General features: G+C 47.6%; 1 protein-coding gene across 1 annotated transcript in view; it reads left to right on the top strand.

Annotated features, from left to right (window-relative positions):
• The window catches only part of ADCY9 (adenylate cyclase 9), a 78,887-nt gene that overhangs the window by 32,859 nt on the left and 26,428 nt on the right, over positions 1-19,600 (top strand). The window contains exons 3-5 of the mRNA XM_010138937.1: positions 9,045-9,217; positions 14,457-14,561; positions 18,321-18,538. Of these exons, the coding sequence (XP_010137239.1) occupies positions 9,045-9,217; positions 14,457-14,561; positions 18,321-18,538 (496 nt within the window). The remainder of the gene's footprint in view (positions 1-9,044; positions 9,218-14,456; positions 14,562-18,320; positions 18,539-19,600) is intronic.

Below are 19,600 nucleotides of genomic sequence, written 5' to 3'. Positions count from 1 at the left end.
GGGGGGGGGAGATGTAGGGGGAACAAAACCTATGTTTGCACCCAAAATAAGAAACTGGAGGAAAATGTCGCTCTTTAAGGTATTTAGAAGACTTTACAATATTGGGACCTGATTTTCCTGAAGGAACAGTCCCTAGCATGCCAACCCAGGCATGATGCATGTGTAAAATGTATTTACATCTGCTTTACATCGCTGCAGCCGTGCAAAGCAGGCTATGGGCCTCCGTGGCACCGCTCCTGGTTCGCAGTGGGTGCAGAGGTGCGCAGGGCAGTGCTGGGAAGTGGCTTTACTGGGGCTGAGATTGTCCACTTTTCATCCCTTCGCTCCTCTGCCATTTCTGCAGCACTGGCACCTCATGAAGCAAAGGCTGAATTTCTAAACAGGCTTCATCTCTAAATCATTATTCTTTAGGTATAGTGTCAGAATGGGTATTCTACCGCTCCTGTGGTAGGAGTATCTGAATTTTTGAAGAAGTTTGAAGCCCCTGTAGAAGCCGTGCCCCTGGGGGCTTAGTTCCCTCTTTTGGCAGCTGCATTGTTCAAGAATTTCTTTTTCTCTCATCATGCTTATTCCTTCCCGGGTGTTAATTTTAACACAGAGGGCAAAGGGATAGTGGTAAATGTGAAAAATAATGCCAGTTGGACAATAGCTGATGCTTTTTCACTCATGGCATTGCATCATGGAGTTTGTTTTCACAAAGATACTACAGAGACCGAGACTGCAGCAGAGCGTGCAGAAAGTCTGAGCAGCCGGCGTCAGTAAAAGCCAGACAGTATCGTTATCATTTAATCCCAAATATCCTCGAGCTGGAATTAGACCCTCTTGTTCCTTTACGTGTAGGATCATCACGTATCTCTTAGGTTTTGGGCTCGTCTGCCGTTCGGTTCAGGCCGCAGTCAGTGGCACACAGGCACCGGCATTGCTGCTGGAGCAGAAAGTAAACACGGGTGGTTGTAAACCCCAGGATGGGGATCAGTCTCGCTCATCGGCCTGTCTTTCATTGTGCCAGCAGAGTTTAAAAATACGTATGTAAATAGATTCCTGAGCCACCAGCGATAGCTAGACGTTGTGTTTGAGCTGTGTGGCTGTGCTGGATTTACTGAGGCCATGTTCTCCCCTGTGGTTTTTGTAATTTTTTATCCCACACAGGTGAGAGGATGGTAAGAGAGCCTGAAGGGGGTAGGCCAGCAGCCCGCCCCTGTAGTTCTGCAGCTGAGCTATCAGCGTAGCTTGTGGGTTTGGGTACAGGGTTAAAACTGGCAGATGTTGAATTCCAGAATGACATGTACGCTGTTGAGCAGCGTTTTCCAACCCCACTGTTCCCTGTTAGCTGATGAAAAAGGAGCGTTTTGCTAAACAGAGGAGGCATAAGAAAGCCAGGGCTTTTCCGCAGCACAGGAGATGCCTCTGGTTCCTCTGGCTCTTTGCAGTTGTTCTTTGGAGGTGATGAAGATAGGTTTGGGGGCTTGTTTTTTGGAGTTTCTTTTGTGTTTCCAGTCTACAAAGTCTGTTTCTTATTATCATGGTTTCTGCTTTCCAGAGACCCAAGGTAACAAGTTGGCTTGTAAATTCCCTTTCTACTTTTCACCACAGGAAACATTGCTCCATACGTTCACAGAGCTTTTCCAGGTAGGCTGGTCTGGTAGAATCCAGGTGCTTTGGGTTACACGCTTGTGTTTGCACTGAGCTGGAAGTAGTTTCTGTGGCTTGGAGGGTGGGACTTGCTTCATCAGAAATGCAGCTTCACGGGTTGGAGAAAATGACTTTTATTCTTTGTGGCGTGATACAGCATTGTCCTGCACAGTCCTGCAGCGTGAGCGACCGAGAAGGCCTGTGGATATAAAAGGCAGTGATGTGTGTTTGGTTTCCAGGTATGCTGCTGAAATATCTGGAGATAAAAAGCTGAAATTCAGGACTACAGCAGGACCGTTCTTAAGAGTATTTGTAGGGCTTTCAAAAAACCCAACAACCCTCATGAAATTTTTTTGTAATGTCATTCAATGCAGCCTCTTCCCAGGCTGGTAGGACACGTTGTGTCTGACTTCCCTGGCACTTCCACCACTATTTTTCAAGCGAGATGGTTATCATAATGTGGGGGGTTTAGGTTGTGCTTAATAATTGTTCAGTAAACCGTGGTGTGCACTGTTGCACATAAACCTTACGTTGCGCAGAAGCAGTAGAAATTCACAGGCATTTTGCGTAGAGGTTATAAGAATTATCATGAAAGTCTTTCTTCATTGCATATGAAGAAGTCTCTGGCTTTGGCTCTGCAGGGACCGGGGTGTTTCCAGAGGAAGGGACTGTGCAATGCCGGACAGCTCTGGCCCTGGCCTTCTGCAAGGAGGAGGTCTGCGACTATCGGACCTCGCAGCACTGACCTCTCCTGCGGGATCTGAGCGCTGGGAGCATGTGCTGAGGGAGAGGTGCGGGCTGTGGGACTGCCCTGGTACCCAGAGGGAAAACAGCAAGAGGGATGTGGTGCCTGGAAGAGAAGTCAGTGATGCTGGGAGAGTGGTTGAAAAGAATAAAGTGAACGTGCATTTGCTGCATGTTTATGGAAACACATTCTACTCGTCTACGAAAATCCTGTTTAGTTTATCTGGGAAAGTGGTGGGAAAAGGTGGAGGTCTAGAAGGAGGAAAAGTGAAGAGATGGTGAGTTTGTAGTCAGAAGCAACAGCAAGCAGTGCCGGAGAGCATGGTGGGGGGGATAGTTCCTTCAGGAAACGGAATAAACTCAGTTCAGCACAGCCGGCCGGGCACCGCGGGCAGGCTGGGGGAGGCACTAGTTTCTGCTCTTGGAGCATCTGGTAAACTTGCTGCAAAAGCCGCTCCTCTTGCAGCTAAAGATGGGGCTAACAGCTCTGCAACCTGAGCGTGGGGCGTTGGGGGGAACCTGCAGAGTTCTGCCGTGGAAGGTGTGCGCTCTGTTCAACACGGGCCAGCAGAGGTTTGACCCTCTGCCCGTGCCTCTTTGGGGAGGAAGGTCTGGCGAGTGCTTGTCCTGCCAGTGCCCTCCTAGCATGGCCTTTACTCTGCACAGCCCTGCGAGTTCCAGGCTGCTTCAGAGGTTCAAGCAGAAGTGGATTAATTTTTTAAATTATCTTTATTTTTTCCCAGTTGCTGACATGCTTGACTGCAGTTTTCTCTCCAGGCAACCTAATTACAGTGCAGCCACTTCCCTGGAGTTTAAAAGGTGCCTGTAGGCCTTGACATTCTGTATTTCTGAAAGCCGAAAGCCTTCAGTTGAGCTTCAGAGTCGGAGCAACTTCACCGGGTTGTGATGAGGAGTGACTGCTAGGGCAGAACATTTCTGCTCACAACCGTGACAGGTCAGCTGACTGAGAGGGGTTCCGCGGGGTACCGCAACCCCTTTGCTCATCCAGTTTGCGTCTACCGGGTACTGTTGCCCAGGTAAGGGCATTGCTCTGAGCTTTTACTTCTCCCTTCGTTTCTGCATACACAAGTTCTTTAACCATGAAACTATTAGAATCTTCATGGGAGAAAACTTCCTGAAGTTATTTCTTAAATGTAAGAACCTTTTGAGAAATAAAGGTTGCAAAATAGGGCAAAAATATTATTATTATATAATGACCCTCTATTTCTGGGACTGAGGTTTCTTGTTGTGGTGTAAACTGCTAGTTCCCAGTTCAATAGCCGAGAGCGTTGTGCTGGGGGGAGGAAGAGGGTTGTGCGAACGCTCTGGGCTAGGGTGGGTCTAAAAAAGGGAGAAAATAGTCCACATAAATACAAAGTTGGCAACTGTTGAATTTTAAGAATGAGGGAGAGTGTTTGCTACTGAATATCATCTTTAGGTTCAGCAACAACTGGGACCCAAAGGGTACGCAAGCTCCTGGAGTGATGCTATCTGCTATGTGATCTCTTCTGTAAAGGTCAGGCTAGGTTTGTACCTGGAAAATGGTTACAGCATGGGAAAGTTGGAGATGCCAAAAAGAAACTGCAGCTAGAAGTAGTAAATGGCTGGAGGTGTTGCAGTTGTTTTTATTGTTGTTGATATTTGCCTGTCATATTACGTTCCACAAAATGCATTTAATAATTTATTTTACAGAGCAAGTCAGAGTCTGATGAAGTTGTACGGCAGCATCTTCTCCTGCTGAGGGAAGCTAACTGTAGGTGTCCTGTCCCTGGAGTGGCAGGGAAAGGCTGAGTATGAGTACTCGCGCTGCCAGGCTTTTGTCAAAAGCAAAGATGATGTTTTTAAAAGATGGGGAGCAAACTTTTAATTGTATCCCTAAAAATCAGAGAAAGCAAGAGCTGACTGATGCAGAGAAGCGCGACCTGAAAGTGAGTTACCACTTGGTTCAGAAAGGAGCTAAAGCCAGTCCTGAACCGCAGAACTGTCGTTATGACCTTGCTGTGCCTCTCCTAGTCACTTGTGCAGGGTTATATAAAACGAGCTCTTAAATTATTGAAGATAGCAGCTGACATTGCTCGTCACGGCAGATTGCAGCAGGCGGTTCAATCGACTTTCTAGTCAGAGAGTAATTCTTGCCCTCGCGTGGGAGTGACAACGGTTCTCGCGATGGAACAGGTCTAATTTGGCGAGGTAAGATCCCACGAAAGTAGAGGGTTGTGAAAATAGAGCCCAGCTAGTTTTGTTGATTTATACTTAATTATCTGGAAAGAGATATGATTAAATGATTAAAGAGGGTAGACTCTGAGGGAGATGATGGGAGATAAACAATAAAGGAGAGGCATTAATCTAAAGCTATTTGGGACATAATCGATACGATGCGGGTTTTATTTCATCAACCCGAGAACTCTCACTGGTGTTACTGGCCAGAGGGCTGTCTGCTGGGAAGCAGTTACCCTGCAAAGGAAGGTCACCTCTTCGCTGGACACCAGTTCCCCATGCTGCAACTGAAAAGGTGAAGCGATTCATGGAGGGAGGAACAGGAACATACAGTAAGAGTGGGATTAAATTTCTGCGACATCACAGAGTCGTAGTAAGACCATGACTGAGAGATTGCCGTCGGTTTTGGGGGTCTCTTAGGGTCGGTGCCCAGAAGGGTTTAAAAGCATTTGAAGTTGGTTGGGGACGTGAGAAATAGCACACATTCGGTTGGCCAAAGAGAAGGGAGTTTTCCTGTCTGCTCTCAACAGAGGGCTAAAAAGTTTCAGTTCCACGCTGGTGAAATGCCAGACATTGAAACTGGACTCTTGTTTTACCATGGAATTGCTTATCAGTATTTGTATTAATCCCCCACGTCTTGAGACCTCCTGTGGGAGGAGACATCCCATCTTGGAAAAGATGCACGGGGGGCTGGCCGGGGGCTGGCAGGGAACTTTCCCTTTGCTCTGCAATGGCCGCGTTTTTCTCACGCTACCAAAACCAGGTTGCAGCCTGGGATGTTTATACGCAGCCTTACTTATACTTCTGTAAATAAACATACAGAAAATAATCTGTGTTTAAGTGCATGCATACAACTTTTTATTGTTACTAGGAGTATTTTTTAGTGTTTGGGCTGGTTTTCTGTTCTGCTAAGTTCAGAGAAATGCCACTGATCAGCACTGAAGACAGGAGGCAAGTACAGAAGTTTCCTAGTGCTTCTGCAATGGAGCGGCAGCTGCACTAACAAAGCCGCTGTAGTTCTGTGGAGATCTCACCTGTTGTCTGGTTTGTCAGAAACTCCCGTGGCAAACAGTGCCATGTTGATAGTCAAAGTGGTTGAATTCACAAAACGAGTGTTGTGGCTCGGTGAGCAGGGGCTGTTCCTCCACACAACACTTACGGATTTTCAGAACTTGAAGGCAAGTGAAGGAAATGCTTCCGTTTCTCAGAGATAGACGATGTAGCTCTTTTTTTTTTTTTTCTTTTTTTTTCCCCCAGGGCAGAAAATACCAGATACAAGAGACTGGTGTGTCGGGGGGTGGGTTGTGGTAGCTGGTTCCCCATCTTCACTTCCCAGAGTGTCTCTGGAAAAAGCAGGGATGCCTGCCAGGGTAGAGATCTGCTGTCGGGCAGGCTGAGGTTGTGTGTTTTTCAGCATGTATTTTGACTAAATCAGGGGGAAGGGAGCGAGAGTAAGATGGAGAACGGCAGGAGGGGAAGGAAGGGTGAGCTTTGCCTTTATAAATAGCTGTATAAGCATCTTGTTGCATTTTCTTCTTTGCCTTGAGCCTCGAGTTATGTTGTTGCGCAGCAACGCACACCAAAAATTGCTCTGTGTTTGCTGGTTTACACATACACCAGCAGCTCCTCCGTTGTTGGCTTATTCATTTAGTGTTGTTGCGTTACCCAGTTGATTCCAATGTGCCTCGTGGTGGTGAGAGGGTTTGTCACTCCGCGCATCGTCTGTATGGAAAGTGTCAGTGTGGCTTGTATGAGTTCCCTGGGGATGGAGGAGGAGGAAGAATACCCTCCTCGTGTAGAACATTTTAGTCTCATCGATACAGTTCTACTGAATTAATGACCCCTCTTTTCATACCGCAGTATTTCAGACAGATCGTAGGAGTCGCTTTGTGAAGTGTCACAGACTCACAAGGAATGCTGAAGCAAATTGCATTTTCCTATTGTAAGAAGGATTTAATAAGAAACAGAGTATGAGGTAGGCAATGTTTATAAAGTTCAGTAAAGATGAAGAGTTTCGCTCCTCCTTACTTCCAAAACACTCCAGAAATCACCTTTCTCCCTCTGCTCTCCTGGGTCCCTGACCTGGCGTTCAGCGCTGGGAACAGCCCTGCTGACTGCTTACCAGATATGCGCTGCCGTTCTGCAGGGTATCGGCCTTTCTCTCTCCCCCTGCGGATCACCCATTTGGGGTAACGCTTCTTGTGCCAGGGCTGGGGAGATGAGGAAGTAAAACCAAGATTTTTATAGTTCTGGGTGCCAGTGACTAGCCACTTTAGCCAACTTTGAAACCTGCAGCTGAAGCCTGTGGGACAAAGTGGGTGCGAGTGGTGGTGGATAGAGAACATGGTGATGGGCTGGGGGGTTTGCCATGGCTGGGGAGGATGAGGGGTGGGACGAGGACAGCCCCCAAGGAGCCGCAGCCTGTGGTGGCTTCAGGTTGGGGCGAGGGTGGATTCCACTTTCCCAAACACATTTTCAATTACTGGCATACAAGAGTCTTTTCCCTTTTCCCTCGGCGTGGAGCTTGAACTGGAGAGGAGTTATTACTGTATGCAACAGATTGTCAAAGCAATTATGCAGCACAGCACAGTAAGACGTAAAAAGTGCCTTTTAAAAAGTACAAAAAGCAAAGAAAATATGTTAAGAGGAAAAAAAAGAGAGGAATAATAGCAGTGGTGAAAGAATCCAGTTGCTTTAAGGTAGCTTTTAGAAGTTGGAGTAGTAAGCTTACTGCTCCAGCATTTTCCACAGTAAACATCTAATTGTGAGCTGATTGTGCTGAATTCCTTAAATGAGAGCCCCATCAATAGACGGTTGAAAGCAGCAGCCCTACATCTGGAAGCCAGCAGCAGCTCGGGGGTTTGCGAAGCGGTGCTGCCAGATGAAATCCAAGCACTACTGTAAGCGATATAAAGATTGGCTATAGCATAACATCTCAAATCCAGCGAGTGCCGCGCGGTTGGGAGCGCTGTGTGAGCACACCGGAGCTTTCCCAGCCGCTCGGGAGCCCGAGGTGGAAATGGTCGCTGTGGACGGGGCTTTCTGCATTGGTCGTAGAAGCGTTCTGGAGCTGAAGTTACAGTGGAATAAACAGGGAAACTGCAAAATTGCTCTTAGGATGTGGAACTGATTTTTCTTGGAAAGGCTGTAGACAAAGTGCCGTTTGTGTTATGTATTACAGACCAAAAAAAGACAGGTTTGTAGACTATCATCTTCCGTCTGTGAGGAAGGTCACCAGCGAATGACCGTATCGCAAGGAGCGGAACCTGTCCTCTCCCAAGGGCTGCCGCTTGGCGGGGTGATTTGAGCTTTGTTGCTCTGGACGGAGACAACTGAGCGCAGTCGATGGCTGTGACAGTCATGTGTCTGGCTGCCGCAGGGTGACAAGTGTCAGCCAAAGGGTGGGGGTGATGCGCGGCTGACCCAGCACGTCCTGGGAGTCTCGAGCTGCCGAATCACCCGGGACAGCAATCTCTGGTACTGTCGAACAACGAGCGCTTTCCAGTTCCACGAGCTGGTGACCTCCGGGCTGTTCGGAGCACGTCAAGGCCCTGCCTTGCTGAGTGGGAGATTTCCTGTACACTGGCAATAAAATTAACTCATCCGAATTCAGAAAGCACTGCGATTAGTAGCGCCTTCTTAGTCTTTGTGCCTAGAACTAACCCAGAACGTCATAAGGCGAAGTTTCAAGGAAGCAGAATAAGCAATATTCTAGACAAAATTCCGATCTTTTCTCTTTTGAACAGGTTTTTGACACAGCTCAGCTTGACACAACATGGTATTTACCAGCCTGGCCTTTAATAGTGGATCTGCTTTCCAATTATGCTTCGATTCATACAACAGTTGCAGAGGGCGTGTGTGGGCGTACGTGCGAGAGATTGATTTTGTTCTTTACAAATGTGAAGTCTGCACTAGCTTTGAAAACCCATCAGAATTTCTAGCACTTAAACGCCATTTCCTTTCTCGACGTGCTCCCAGCATTAAGCAAGCTTCATGGCTGCTCTCTGACAAATGGAGAGTGATGCGTGCTGGTTTTTCAGAAGCAGAATGTTAACACAGAGATCACTGGAAACCAGGCTGCACGTCATTTCCAGAAGTAAAGAGTCAACGCAAGAGCTCAAATTACAGCGTGGAAGCAAATACACAAGGTCTTAGCTCTTTTTTTCAGAAGTACATGAGTAAACTGGAATGAAGAAAGTACGTGTCGGTCCTGGCTGTTGTGTGTTAGCCTTTCATGTCTGGGACAGCAGATGTTGGGCAGCCCTAGCTGCCTCCACTTCACACAGAGCATCTTTATATTCCTGGGGGTTGTTCCCAGGCACCGTCTGGTTTTGTGCTGTCCTGAGCCTTGATACTGCTTTGATAGTTCCTGTGCTTTGTATCTGAGAAGCCCAAAAGCGTGTTGGGGTTTTTTTGCTGCCGTTGTGATGGTTCATTTCTTTTTCGTGTAGGTCTGAAGACTTACCTGATCTCTGGTCACAAGGTGAAGGAGCCCCACTGCAGCTGTTCACAAGCGTTGGTCCCTGGCTTGGAGTCTGGGGACGGAGCCAGGACACAGGGAGCATCGTCAGCCGAGAACACCGGCGACTTGACAAAGACTCTCAAACATGTGGAAAAACCTAAGGTGAGCTCTTGTTTCAAAGCCGAGCAGCACAGATCTCAAACCACATGAACCAGGGAGAGGAACCCTCCCCAGTGGACAGGGAAGCCGCGCAGGTTGTTTGTGTGTAGATGTGTATACATGTGTGTACACACACAGAGTGACAAAACATAGTTTGAGGGACAAAAACCTTTACCAAGTGAAATGCCCTGCTGTCAGTACGAGCAGCCGCTGAAGGACAGTGAACGCTTTTTAAAGGTGGTTTCAAACAAATGGGTTTTTTATATTTCAGGAGTGCTTTTTCAATGGTCCTGATGTCATGGGGGAATAAAGAATTTGCTTTACGCAGCTCCTGTACCTTCTGTGATTTTCTGCTTTGGCTTCTGCCGCTCCTCTGTCGTGCAGGGCGTGGACCTGTGAACCTTTCCATGCGAGTATGTGACAGACATCCCTGCAGAAAGATAAAGGGGACTATCTGTGTGGTGGGAGAAATGCTCCGGTTGGCTCTGAGGTTGTTTTACCTGCTTGCCTTGGAAACCTCTGTCTAGAACTGCAGGCAGGGATTTGGCCCATCCAGCTTGGAGGGATGGTGGCATTCTGTTATGCTCACATCTCTCACCTCTCACAAGATCTCTTGACGAGGAAATCTGTGAAACAGTGTGTATTGCTTCAAAGCTTTGCTGTTACTCTGCATCTTCCAGCTCAGGGCAGACTTCCCAAATAGCAGATGTCTATTCTCACGTGTGCCGAGAGTTCCTTGCCCTGGGTGGCCTGAGCTGGGCACGGTTGTCCGAGCCACAGCTGGTCAGCTGCAGGAGGCCGTCCTTAACCCTCAGTGTGTTTAGTCCTGAGAGGATCTCTTCAACACAGGCTTGAGATGGAGCCAACGGTGTTGATGAGGAGGTGATGTTCTTGCTACTCCATTTTTACTGCTTGTATGTTTGTTGTCTGGATTAGGAGAACATGAGTAGGGCACCTTTACACTGCCTCTGTGCCCTGTTTTAAGTTTTGGAGTGAAAACACTGGGTCACGAGTGAGATCAGCTGAAAGGCTGACCCAGAGGTATGGTCCAAAGCTAAGTGAGCTCCTCAGAGGAGGAGACTCTTGAAGTACAGCTGTAGCCATCTTTATCCCTCCCCAAAACATACACTGCTTGGGGTTGACTGCATCCAAGTTGCTGATGATACTTTTTTATTCCTCCTCCCATGTAAGATGGAATAAATTTGGCATCCCTCAGGCACCAGCCTTCCAGCTCTCCCTCGTCTTTCAATGATGTTACTAGCAAATAAGGCAGGAAGGTACATCTCCGAGCAGCAGGTGCGTGTCAGTAGAAATCAGCCTGCCTGCGCTGCCCTCTGCAGAGGTACAGATGTGACACTAAGGGGCAGAAACTCCTTTAGCTCAAGTAGTGCAGGAAGAAGAACAGACGGAGCAGAGCAGCGTTACTGAGCTGCCTGTCTGTGGAGCGGAGGGGAGAGAGGAGGGATTAAACAAAGCAGTGAAATGGGGGGGCTGTTCTGCAAGGGAGGGAGGATGCCTTGTTCATGTTGGACAACAAAGCAAGCTGGAACTGGGGGACCGTGAAACTGCAGCAAACGACAGGACTGACCTGGCTGCAGCTGGAGTTTGGTGAAACTTGTTATGCATTAACTTGTGGCAGCGCTGGGTTTAAAGTTGGATTCGATCTTAAATGTCTTTTCCAACCTGAACGATTCTGTGATTCTAACTTGTGGTGGTACTTGTTAAAATGATCCCAGCCCAAACTGGAATCTGTGGGTAAGGATCAGCTATGGCGTGTCTGTTCTAAAACACGGCTGACCTGCTTTGCAGAGGGTGGCTACAGACACGCCACTGCTGAAGAGCCAGCGTGCAGCGGGGAGACCTGCTGCTGGCCCCCGGTGGTTTGTGTACTGCGGGTCCCTGATTTCCTGCTCTGGGGCGGGTTGGCTGGGTGTTAATTGCTGTTGAAGTGCTGAGTGATGGTCTGCACAGTGCAAGAGCACAGATGTGGCTACCTGAGTAAGTGAAGGAGAAGCTAAAAGGAGCTGTATCCAAAGAGCATCTAGGACAAGTTCCAGCTCGGTTTCAGCTGCCGTGGTGCTAGCACCATTGTGCTAAAGCTGCTGCATCAAGTTTATACGTAGAGGTACCTGGTTTTGCTCATCGCCATCAGCACTGCAGGTCTGACCACTGAGTTCCTAAGTAGCCTTGAAAATAGCCTTGCCCAAATACGGAGTGAATTTGGAGTGACCCCATGCTCAGCGTTCCCTGTGGTCTGGTAAGGCTCCACACAATGCCACAGGCTGTGTCAGAATGCGTGTAGCGCAGCGATGAAGCGAGCGGGTGAGCGCTGAGCGCTTGCTTCGAAGCATGTGCTGAGGCTGGAGGCACAGCACAGCGGTGCAAAGCGTAACTTGCTTCTCCCCGCAAGGCCAGGAACAGCTATTCCAGCCTCCACACGTGCCTTCGAGCATAGATGGGCACCAGCATTATCTCTGGTGGGTTGACCGGTTTTGGAGTGATTGTGGACTGAGAAGGATGGGTCAAGCTTTCAAGGAATGTTTTAATTTGCTATAATGCTAAAAAAATAAATGTATATTAAAAAATCCTCGCGAAGAACAACTGTGCAATTTAATCATAGGTCATACAACATTTTTGAAAAGGAGTGTGTTTCTTTTTTACGGGGTTTTTTCAGCATTTTTAAAAGCCTGCAGCTTGCTGGTAGGGCCTGGAGATGATAATTTGCAAAAGAATCATGACTTACATGCCAACTGTTTTAAATACAAAGCTGTAAACAGTGTCAGTGTGGGAGGGGATGACTCCAGCTCTGCACAGAGACTAAGTAGGAGGGGCAAAATTACAGGCAAGTTGAAGTATTTTTGTTTGAAGGGGAATAAGTGGCCATATTGGATGGAAAGGGTGACTTTCCCGTCTTGGGCTTGAATGGATGTTCTGTCAGATGAGATCTGTTAAGGAAGGTGAAGAAGGAGAATGCACAGTGATTGATCTGTGAAAGGAACCGTATTTCCTCCTCTCCTCCAGTGCATCTGTAGTTCATTTAATTGCAAACCTCGTTGCAGTGTGGATGTCAGTATGATCTGTGTACATAGTCAAAACGGTGAAGGTAGAGGCTAAAAACTAAGTAAATCTGTAACAGCAGCAGGAGGTTTGACTGAAAACACTGTAACCTGCTTAAGCAGTTTGGTGTCAGTTTATTTTCCCTGTCGTGTTTTATAAAATCCCGTACTTGACAGGGAATCATGGGCTGTTGTAAAAATGTATTTAATCGTCTCTTGGTATGAAAGCAGAAAGTGCTTTTGCTTGTCTGGAGTTTGCTGGAAGCGCGTTAATGTATTATTCATGGCGGTGAGGTCACACAGGCACTGAGCTCCTGCGGCTGTCTGCAGTAGGGATGAGGCTGGTGGTGTTGCCTTGAACCCGTGGGGCAAGTCAGATGAGTGCTGCCTCTTCTCGAAAGGTCGGGCTTCTTTCCTGAGGTTTTTGTCTTCTGGTTTAACCCCGGGACCTGAGCGCTGGAGGTGGTCTTGCTGATTTATTGGCCAGATCAAACAGGGAGTATTTTCTTTACGTTTTCTTGGAGGTATTTGGGTTTTATCCTCATTAACTGACTTTTGCCATGGATAAATCTATAACAAACGCTCTAGGAAAATAGAGGGCTTGTTATCCCATTGTCATGTTCATCTTTAAAGCCATCTAGGACCACCTTCCACAAAGTGACCAAGGCATATTTAGTCCTAGATTAATTTGAAACAAAACCATTTGAGAACCAGCTTCATAGTTTCCTCAAGCATGCTGGTATTTGTTCAGACTGTACGGGTTCAGAACTGGATGTAACTTGCTTATCTGATGCCAGATCAGGAAACTCATAGTATTTTCAGTGCCCCAGCCTGGACTGTGCCCCTGAGGAACAGCAGGTGTGAGGGTCTGCTGGCTGCTAAGAAAGCTCAGCGTCTTCAGAGAAGCCTTTGAGGGGCTGTTGGGCGTCCTGGTGGATCAGCAGTCATGGGAAGAGTGGGCTGGGAGAAATGATGCACCGAAACCTCCTGAAAATGAGACGTGCCGCATTGTTCAATTTCAGATGTGGCACCAGAGATGGAAAAGGGGCTTTGGGTGAAAAGCCAGTTCTGAAAAGACTTACACGCTGGTCTCTGAAATTGGGAGTGAGCCTGAAGGCAGAAGTTCTGTGTTTGGACCAAGGGGATGGTAGATTACAGTGGCTGGACTGAGTCCCTCCTGAGTCCAAACCAGACAGATAAAATGGACATGGGCTGTTGAGTTTGGGACAAAAGGCTCAAGCTGCTTGTTGGAAAATATTGATTTGTTTAGTGGATCACCTGCCACCATCGAGTATATAGCATGCTGGATTTAGTGTGCCATCCCCCGTGGCTGGTGTCTCTGTACCCGTTAGTAGATCTCTGGCAAGGCTGGTAGCAGTAAACCATCTCCAGAGCAGAGGAGTTGCCTGTAGGAACCAGACACAGGATCCTTCCTATGCAGGGTCTTGCCTCTACCTTGACAGGGCTGGAGGAAATATGAAGAACTTGCAAGGTGGGCGTTAATTCCCTTGAAAAAATGCCATTTTAAGTCTGAGGGGTTATTCAAGCTGAAGTGTGACATTTTTGATTGCTTCCAAAATAACCTGCAACTCTTACAGGTCCTGATGGTTTTACTTTCCCTGTTTCCTGTGACATTTGCTGGGTGTTTGGCTTCAACAACAAGCGATGCCCCCAGCTCCCCTCCGCTGCCTTGCAGCACGATGTGGAAAAGGGTTTCCCTTTGTTAGCTTCACATTCGTTGTTTTCCATTTCCCTTGTCTGTTCGGAATGCATCATGGTGCTTTGGGCTTTGTTTGAATTTTGCTGCATTTCGTGCTACGCCTTCACTCATAATGCCATTCGGATCCTTTCGCAGGCAGCCTTTAAACACGACAATCGCACTTCTCTCGCTAAAGAGCGTTTTGTTCTTCTTGGGGAGGTCCTTTGCAGTGATTACAGCTGGTCTGTGATCTTACACCAGTAAAGCTTTCCTGGATTAGATTTAGCTGCAGTAACCAGAAAATCTGTGATTTATTTCTGAAACGGTGCACTTTGTTCCAGCCCAGTTTTGCTCCCTGCTGCCCGTTCTGTGGCTTTGTTTATCTTTTCGCCATGCCGCAAGTGTACAAGTGGACCGAATTATAAATTGCATAATACTACGAGGACACCAGGACATTCCTGGCTAAATTTTTTTTGTCTCCTTGCAGCCTTGTCCTTCATGTAGTACCACCCTTGCTCCCCACTGCGATGTCAGCATAGACGAAGGAGCTATCCAAAATGGTTGTCAGGATGAGCATAAAAACAGTACGAAGGTAATTGAAGTATTTCTCGCTTCCCTTCTTTTCCTTCTGTCTCTCCTTCAGTTAGCTTTCTCATTTTGGCACTGCTGTTCCTTTTTCCACGCTCTTAAGCAGCAGGACTGACTTTGATTTTGAGCAGTTGTGTTATAAAATTGAGTGCCCCCTCCAAATGTTCAAAATTATTAGTAATTTTATGGCCCCACTTCGACACTGAGAAGGACCTAAAATTGGGCCTCTTTAAATTGTGCTGAGGCCACCCAAAGGACGAGGCACAAACATCTCCATCCCTTTCACCAGTTGGCTGCGTGTCCCCTAACCCACGTTACGCCTGTGTCTTGCCAGTGTCTTCTGCACCGGAGCTCTGACAGTCACTCCTGTCCCCATGCAGAGCTGAAATTTGCAGCCTTTAACTCCCTCAGCATCCTTTTTCTGACCAACAAACACCGTGCCTTCCATATTCAGCTTGCCGCTGCCGGGATCGCTTTCCCTGCTTGGTGCTCGGGTATTGTCACTGAAGCCACCTCCTTCCTCTTGGTACCAGACGTGGCCTGTTCATCATCTTGGCCGTGGCCTTCGCAGCCTCTCTCTGTCACCTCTTACTCTCCTTCCTGGGTGCTCCTGCCTAGATGCAGGCTGGATACCAGTGCTCACCGCCTGATTGTTTTATTTCAAAGCAGTTTCATGCTTTCCCTCGTTGGGGAGAACCGCTTTATCGACACACTCAGCTGTCTTGTTCTTCACATCTGTCTTCACAACTCTTCTTGCATACAGAGCTAATAGAAACACTCCCCAGCGCTTACTCCAGAGCCACTGTATTAATATGCGCTTGTCCCTCTGCTCTCTGTCTCTCACGGTTAAATTGCAAGCTCAGAGGCAGGACTGCCTCACTGAGCTGAAATGGCATGTAACACAGTAGCCCGTGCTCTGCGCCAGGGTTCCTAGGAAACAGCTCAAGAAAGAAACAAGATAATAATCCCTTTGGCCCCGAGGGACATAGAGCAGGATGGCCAGCGGCTACTGGGCTCAAAACAGTGTGAGATCCTGAAGACAGAAAACATTGTGGGAGCTCTGCCCAGGCAGCCAAGATGGGATGTGTGAGATGCTTCTTCCCTGGGCTGCTCTGCCCATGTGCCAGGACCTCCAGGAACCGACTGCAGACAGAGGTTTTCCTTGGGGGCCGACTGCCGAGTGTCATATGTTGTCCTCATCGGAATTATCCTTTCAGTTCCTCCCTGCTACAGCTGTATTTGCTTCACGTGTGTGAATCAGCAAAGCCACCCAACCTTGCCTAGAAGAGAGGGAACGGTCATGGTGCAGCAAACCTCTGAGTGCCCAGAAAATCCCCTGTACAGCCTGTTGCCGTCAGAAACCACAGTAACGTTGGAGCTAACAGCATTTAATAAATGGGGATTTTCTCCTTACACACAAGCGGTTTCACACTCTAATCCCCTCCTGTTAAGATTAACAGAGTGGAGACAGCACAGGAAAACCTTGAGCTGACTGAAGGGAAGAATTTTCTTAGGGATTTGAGCCTTTGCCAAGGAGCTAAAGAGAAAAGGCCAAGCGAAGTCCGTGCTGACCTTCTCTGAAAGAGCAGAAGTTCTCGCTATGTTTTTCAGATGAACTTGAAGAACAGACGGGGAAAGCAGGGGTGAGGAGATAGAGAAAGAGACTTTACCAGGAAACAAAATAAAGTGATAACTGTGACCTTCTGGGTTTTGTTAGGCCTCGAATTGTTCTGAGAAGCGCTCTGAGTTATATAATCTTTAGCATAAATAAAAATACAAGACAAACAATGAAGACCCCTCACTTCAAGCAACTTATTGGACAGTTCTCCCGGGTTTGCTTTTGTTGGTACTCCCCATCTCCATACCAGAGGTTGCGCTGGCACTGCAGCACGTCTCGGGCTCCATAGCCGTGTGTCCTCTGGGTAGGCCAGGTAACCTGTCAGGGTTGTGGGAGTTCTTGCTCCGAAGCTGCTCTGTGTTTTCCCTTAGAGAAGAAACTGATGGCCTCTTCTGGGAGAAGTTCCTGCACCTCTGGCTTACCAGGAGAGTGCCCTTCTCTGGTCCAAGGGGATCTGGTCTGCTTTTGCGGAAATATGTCTTGCTGAAATCACCTTTCTCTTCTGTTGATTATGTTCTTTAGCAGATCATTGGCAGCACACCAAGGTAACTACGGAGTTTCCTATTCTGCTCCGTCAGCTGCTGTCACTGTGCTGGGAACACCTGCAAGCTGCCAAAACAACGGTTGTGGTGGTAGAAGGGACTCGACTGGGATTCCTTTCATCTCCTGGCTCCCAGCACATGGCTTTAGGGGCTCCCACCTCCATCGGGGCAGCCTGCAGGGTGGGGATCCTGTGTCCCTGCTGGGCAGGAGGAAGGGCAAGCACAGCTCACCTCCCTCCTGCCTTTCCTGTAGCTCCAGGGAACCATTCCAACACACCTTGATACAGATTTAGCTCTTGAGGTCTCGGCAGTGATAGGGAGCCAAGCCCGAGTGCTTTCTGACTCTTCCCTGTGCAAGGTGCCTTCTCCTGCTGCTCCATGAGTCTTGTATCTTCACTGCTCTGCCTGCCCCTTTCATTACACCTGCCTCTATGTACCTCATGTGCCTCATTTGCTTTACAGGATCGATACACAAGGAGGTTGAGTTAATTTTGCATGGGCAGCTAGAAACCAGATATTTCTTAGCTCCAACCAAGTTGATGTTACCCTCTAAGTACCATATTTCAGTGCACGGCTGGGGTGGTGATGATATTTAGGGTATTTATTTATGGTCACTGCGATGGCATCCAGGAATAGTTTTCTGGAGGAGCTTGTCACTCTGCTGACTGCTGTACGGGTGGAGATGAAGAGACTTCTGTCGTGAGTGGGCTTCAGGATGAGGATAAATGATACGTGATAAATGATGAGAGAGGGGGAGATGAATGTTCAGATATGCTAAGTTTGGTCTGTGTTTGCATTTGGAAATGATCCTGCCTAAGTGCAGTTCATTTTCATTCTAAGCTGTCTAATCATATTCATACTTAGCTGTCTAATTCTTTTTTAATTGCTTCAGTACATATCGGTCTAGGTCAAACAAAATGGAAAAGAAGGAACTTCAGGTTCCATGAAAACAGACTAATTTTTGGTTAAGAGTAATATGCGTTCTCAAAGGAATTAAAGCGGAATTGGTAGTACTGGGTACCTAAGCTGCATTGCAAGCTGTCGTCAAAATTTAAAAATGCAGAATTAATTAATACAAAGGCAAAAGAAAACCAGGAAGGAGAAGAGTATCTTAGTCAGTGAAGAAAACAGTTTAATTTGCAGGATAAGGTTTTTTGTGGGGTGATGAGCTGTACAAAAGGGCCATCCCCACAGGCAGGAGAAAGGAGGAAGCTGGGTCTGGGGAAGCTGTAGTGGTCAGTGGAAGGGTCAGCGAGGGCTGGCAGAGTAATTGCCTCATGACCGGTGAGAGGACAGCACAGTTTAAATAGGTATTTAAAATGCTTTTTAGAAGGATTTTGCCCTTCAGATGAGTGAATGGAATTTGGGCTTATGGTTGGTCTTCATTATGTGTGCGGAAATGTCCTCTGTTTTCTGCTTTGGTGCCTCAAGAGCAGAAAGGCGTGAGTGGTTCAAGGCCGGTGGAGGTGGGGCTGGGAGGTGAGCGGGCGGAAGCTCCGTGTGTTGAAGGGGGAACCTCTTTCAGCCTCTGCGCCGTGAAATCTCTTCTGTCCACTTTCCAGTCACTCATGCTCCCTGTGTGGGTTTGCTTTTTGCCCTTCAGGCTCCAGGAGGACACAGCCCAAAGACTCAAAACGGCCTTTTGAGCCCTCCGCAGGAAGAAAAGCTCAGCAACAGTCAAACCTCGCTCTATGAGATGCTGCAAGAGAAAGGACGGTGGGGCGGAGTGAGCCTGGATCAGTCAGCTCTCCTTCCTCTGAGGTTCAAAAACATCAGAGAGAAGACAGATGCTCACTTTGTGGATGTGATTAAAGAAGACAGGTAAGGAAAATCGAGCTGTACGGTGTAAAACTGTATAAAGGCGAGAAGGCAGTAACAGGGTCCCCTATCTTTAATCCTTATTTCTGTGCTTGTTGTCCAATGTCAGGAATTATTGTTAGCATACAACATGTCCTGTGTTTTCTGGTCTTTGTCTACATTCTGCTTAAACTGAAGCAGGAACTTGAGCTCGGAAGCATTCTGCTCAGCAATACATAGTGCCGGGTTTGTCGTCATTTCCAGGGTGACCAGTGATTCTTCAGTCGAGTCTTCGAAGGGGAAGAGGCACTATTTAAATGATGAGACATGAAGTCAAACTCTTATCTGTCTTTCAGAAGTCATCTTAATGCACATAGGATGTACCTTCCTCCGCAGTTAACAGCGTAATGTAAAATCTGAACCACAGGATTCACATTTTAGCGTGGCGAAAGCCCAGCGTCTGGTAACCCTGTGTGACTGACGAATACCTGGAAATCGTACTGGGCTTGGAAGCAGAGGAGTGAATTCTCACAGACCTACAACCTGCCTATGGCATTTTGTAACGTTAGCTTCTCGCTCTGTTTCAAACAAAAAACCTCATCTTGGTCAGAGGAAAATCTCTTCTCCAAAATTCAGTAGCGTGTGATTGTTGTAAACACATAACAGTATCACCCTTATTGCGGCAGCGTCTCGACTGGAGCAGCCAAACTGATAACTTGATTTTGTTGTTATTTATGGCGCTTCTTACTTCTGCTTCCCTGCTTCCACTCAGATTAGGGGTGTTTTATCTAAACATCCTTGAAGCTCCTGTGACTCGGAACAGGGACGCTGCCCTCGTAACTCAAAACGTGGCTGAAGCAGGGAGAAGCGATGGGGGGGGACACCCGTCCCTCTCCAATCTCTTCTCTAGGACTTCTCAGGTTACCTTCCTCCTGTGGCCAAGCTCAGATAAAATTTAGGTTCCTTTTTTTTTATGTCTGTGTGACATCTGTCATTAGCGGCCGAGAATAGGTGTTTAGCTGGTAATTCAAATATTAGAAGACAAGTGGATTGGGAAAGTCCAAATGTTGGCAGAAATCAGCAGGA

This window comes from Buceros rhinoceros, unplaced genomic scaffold, assembly GCF_000710305.1.
Source record: "Buceros rhinoceros silvestris isolate BGI_N320 unplaced genomic scaffold, ASM71030v1 scaffold16256, whole genome shotgun sequence".
Taxonomy (NCBI): domain Eukaryota; kingdom Metazoa; phylum Chordata; class Aves; order Bucerotiformes; family Bucerotidae; genus Buceros; species Buceros rhinoceros.
Note: the sequence above shows the minus strand (reverse complement) of the source record. Positions and strands in the feature narration are given on the sequence as shown.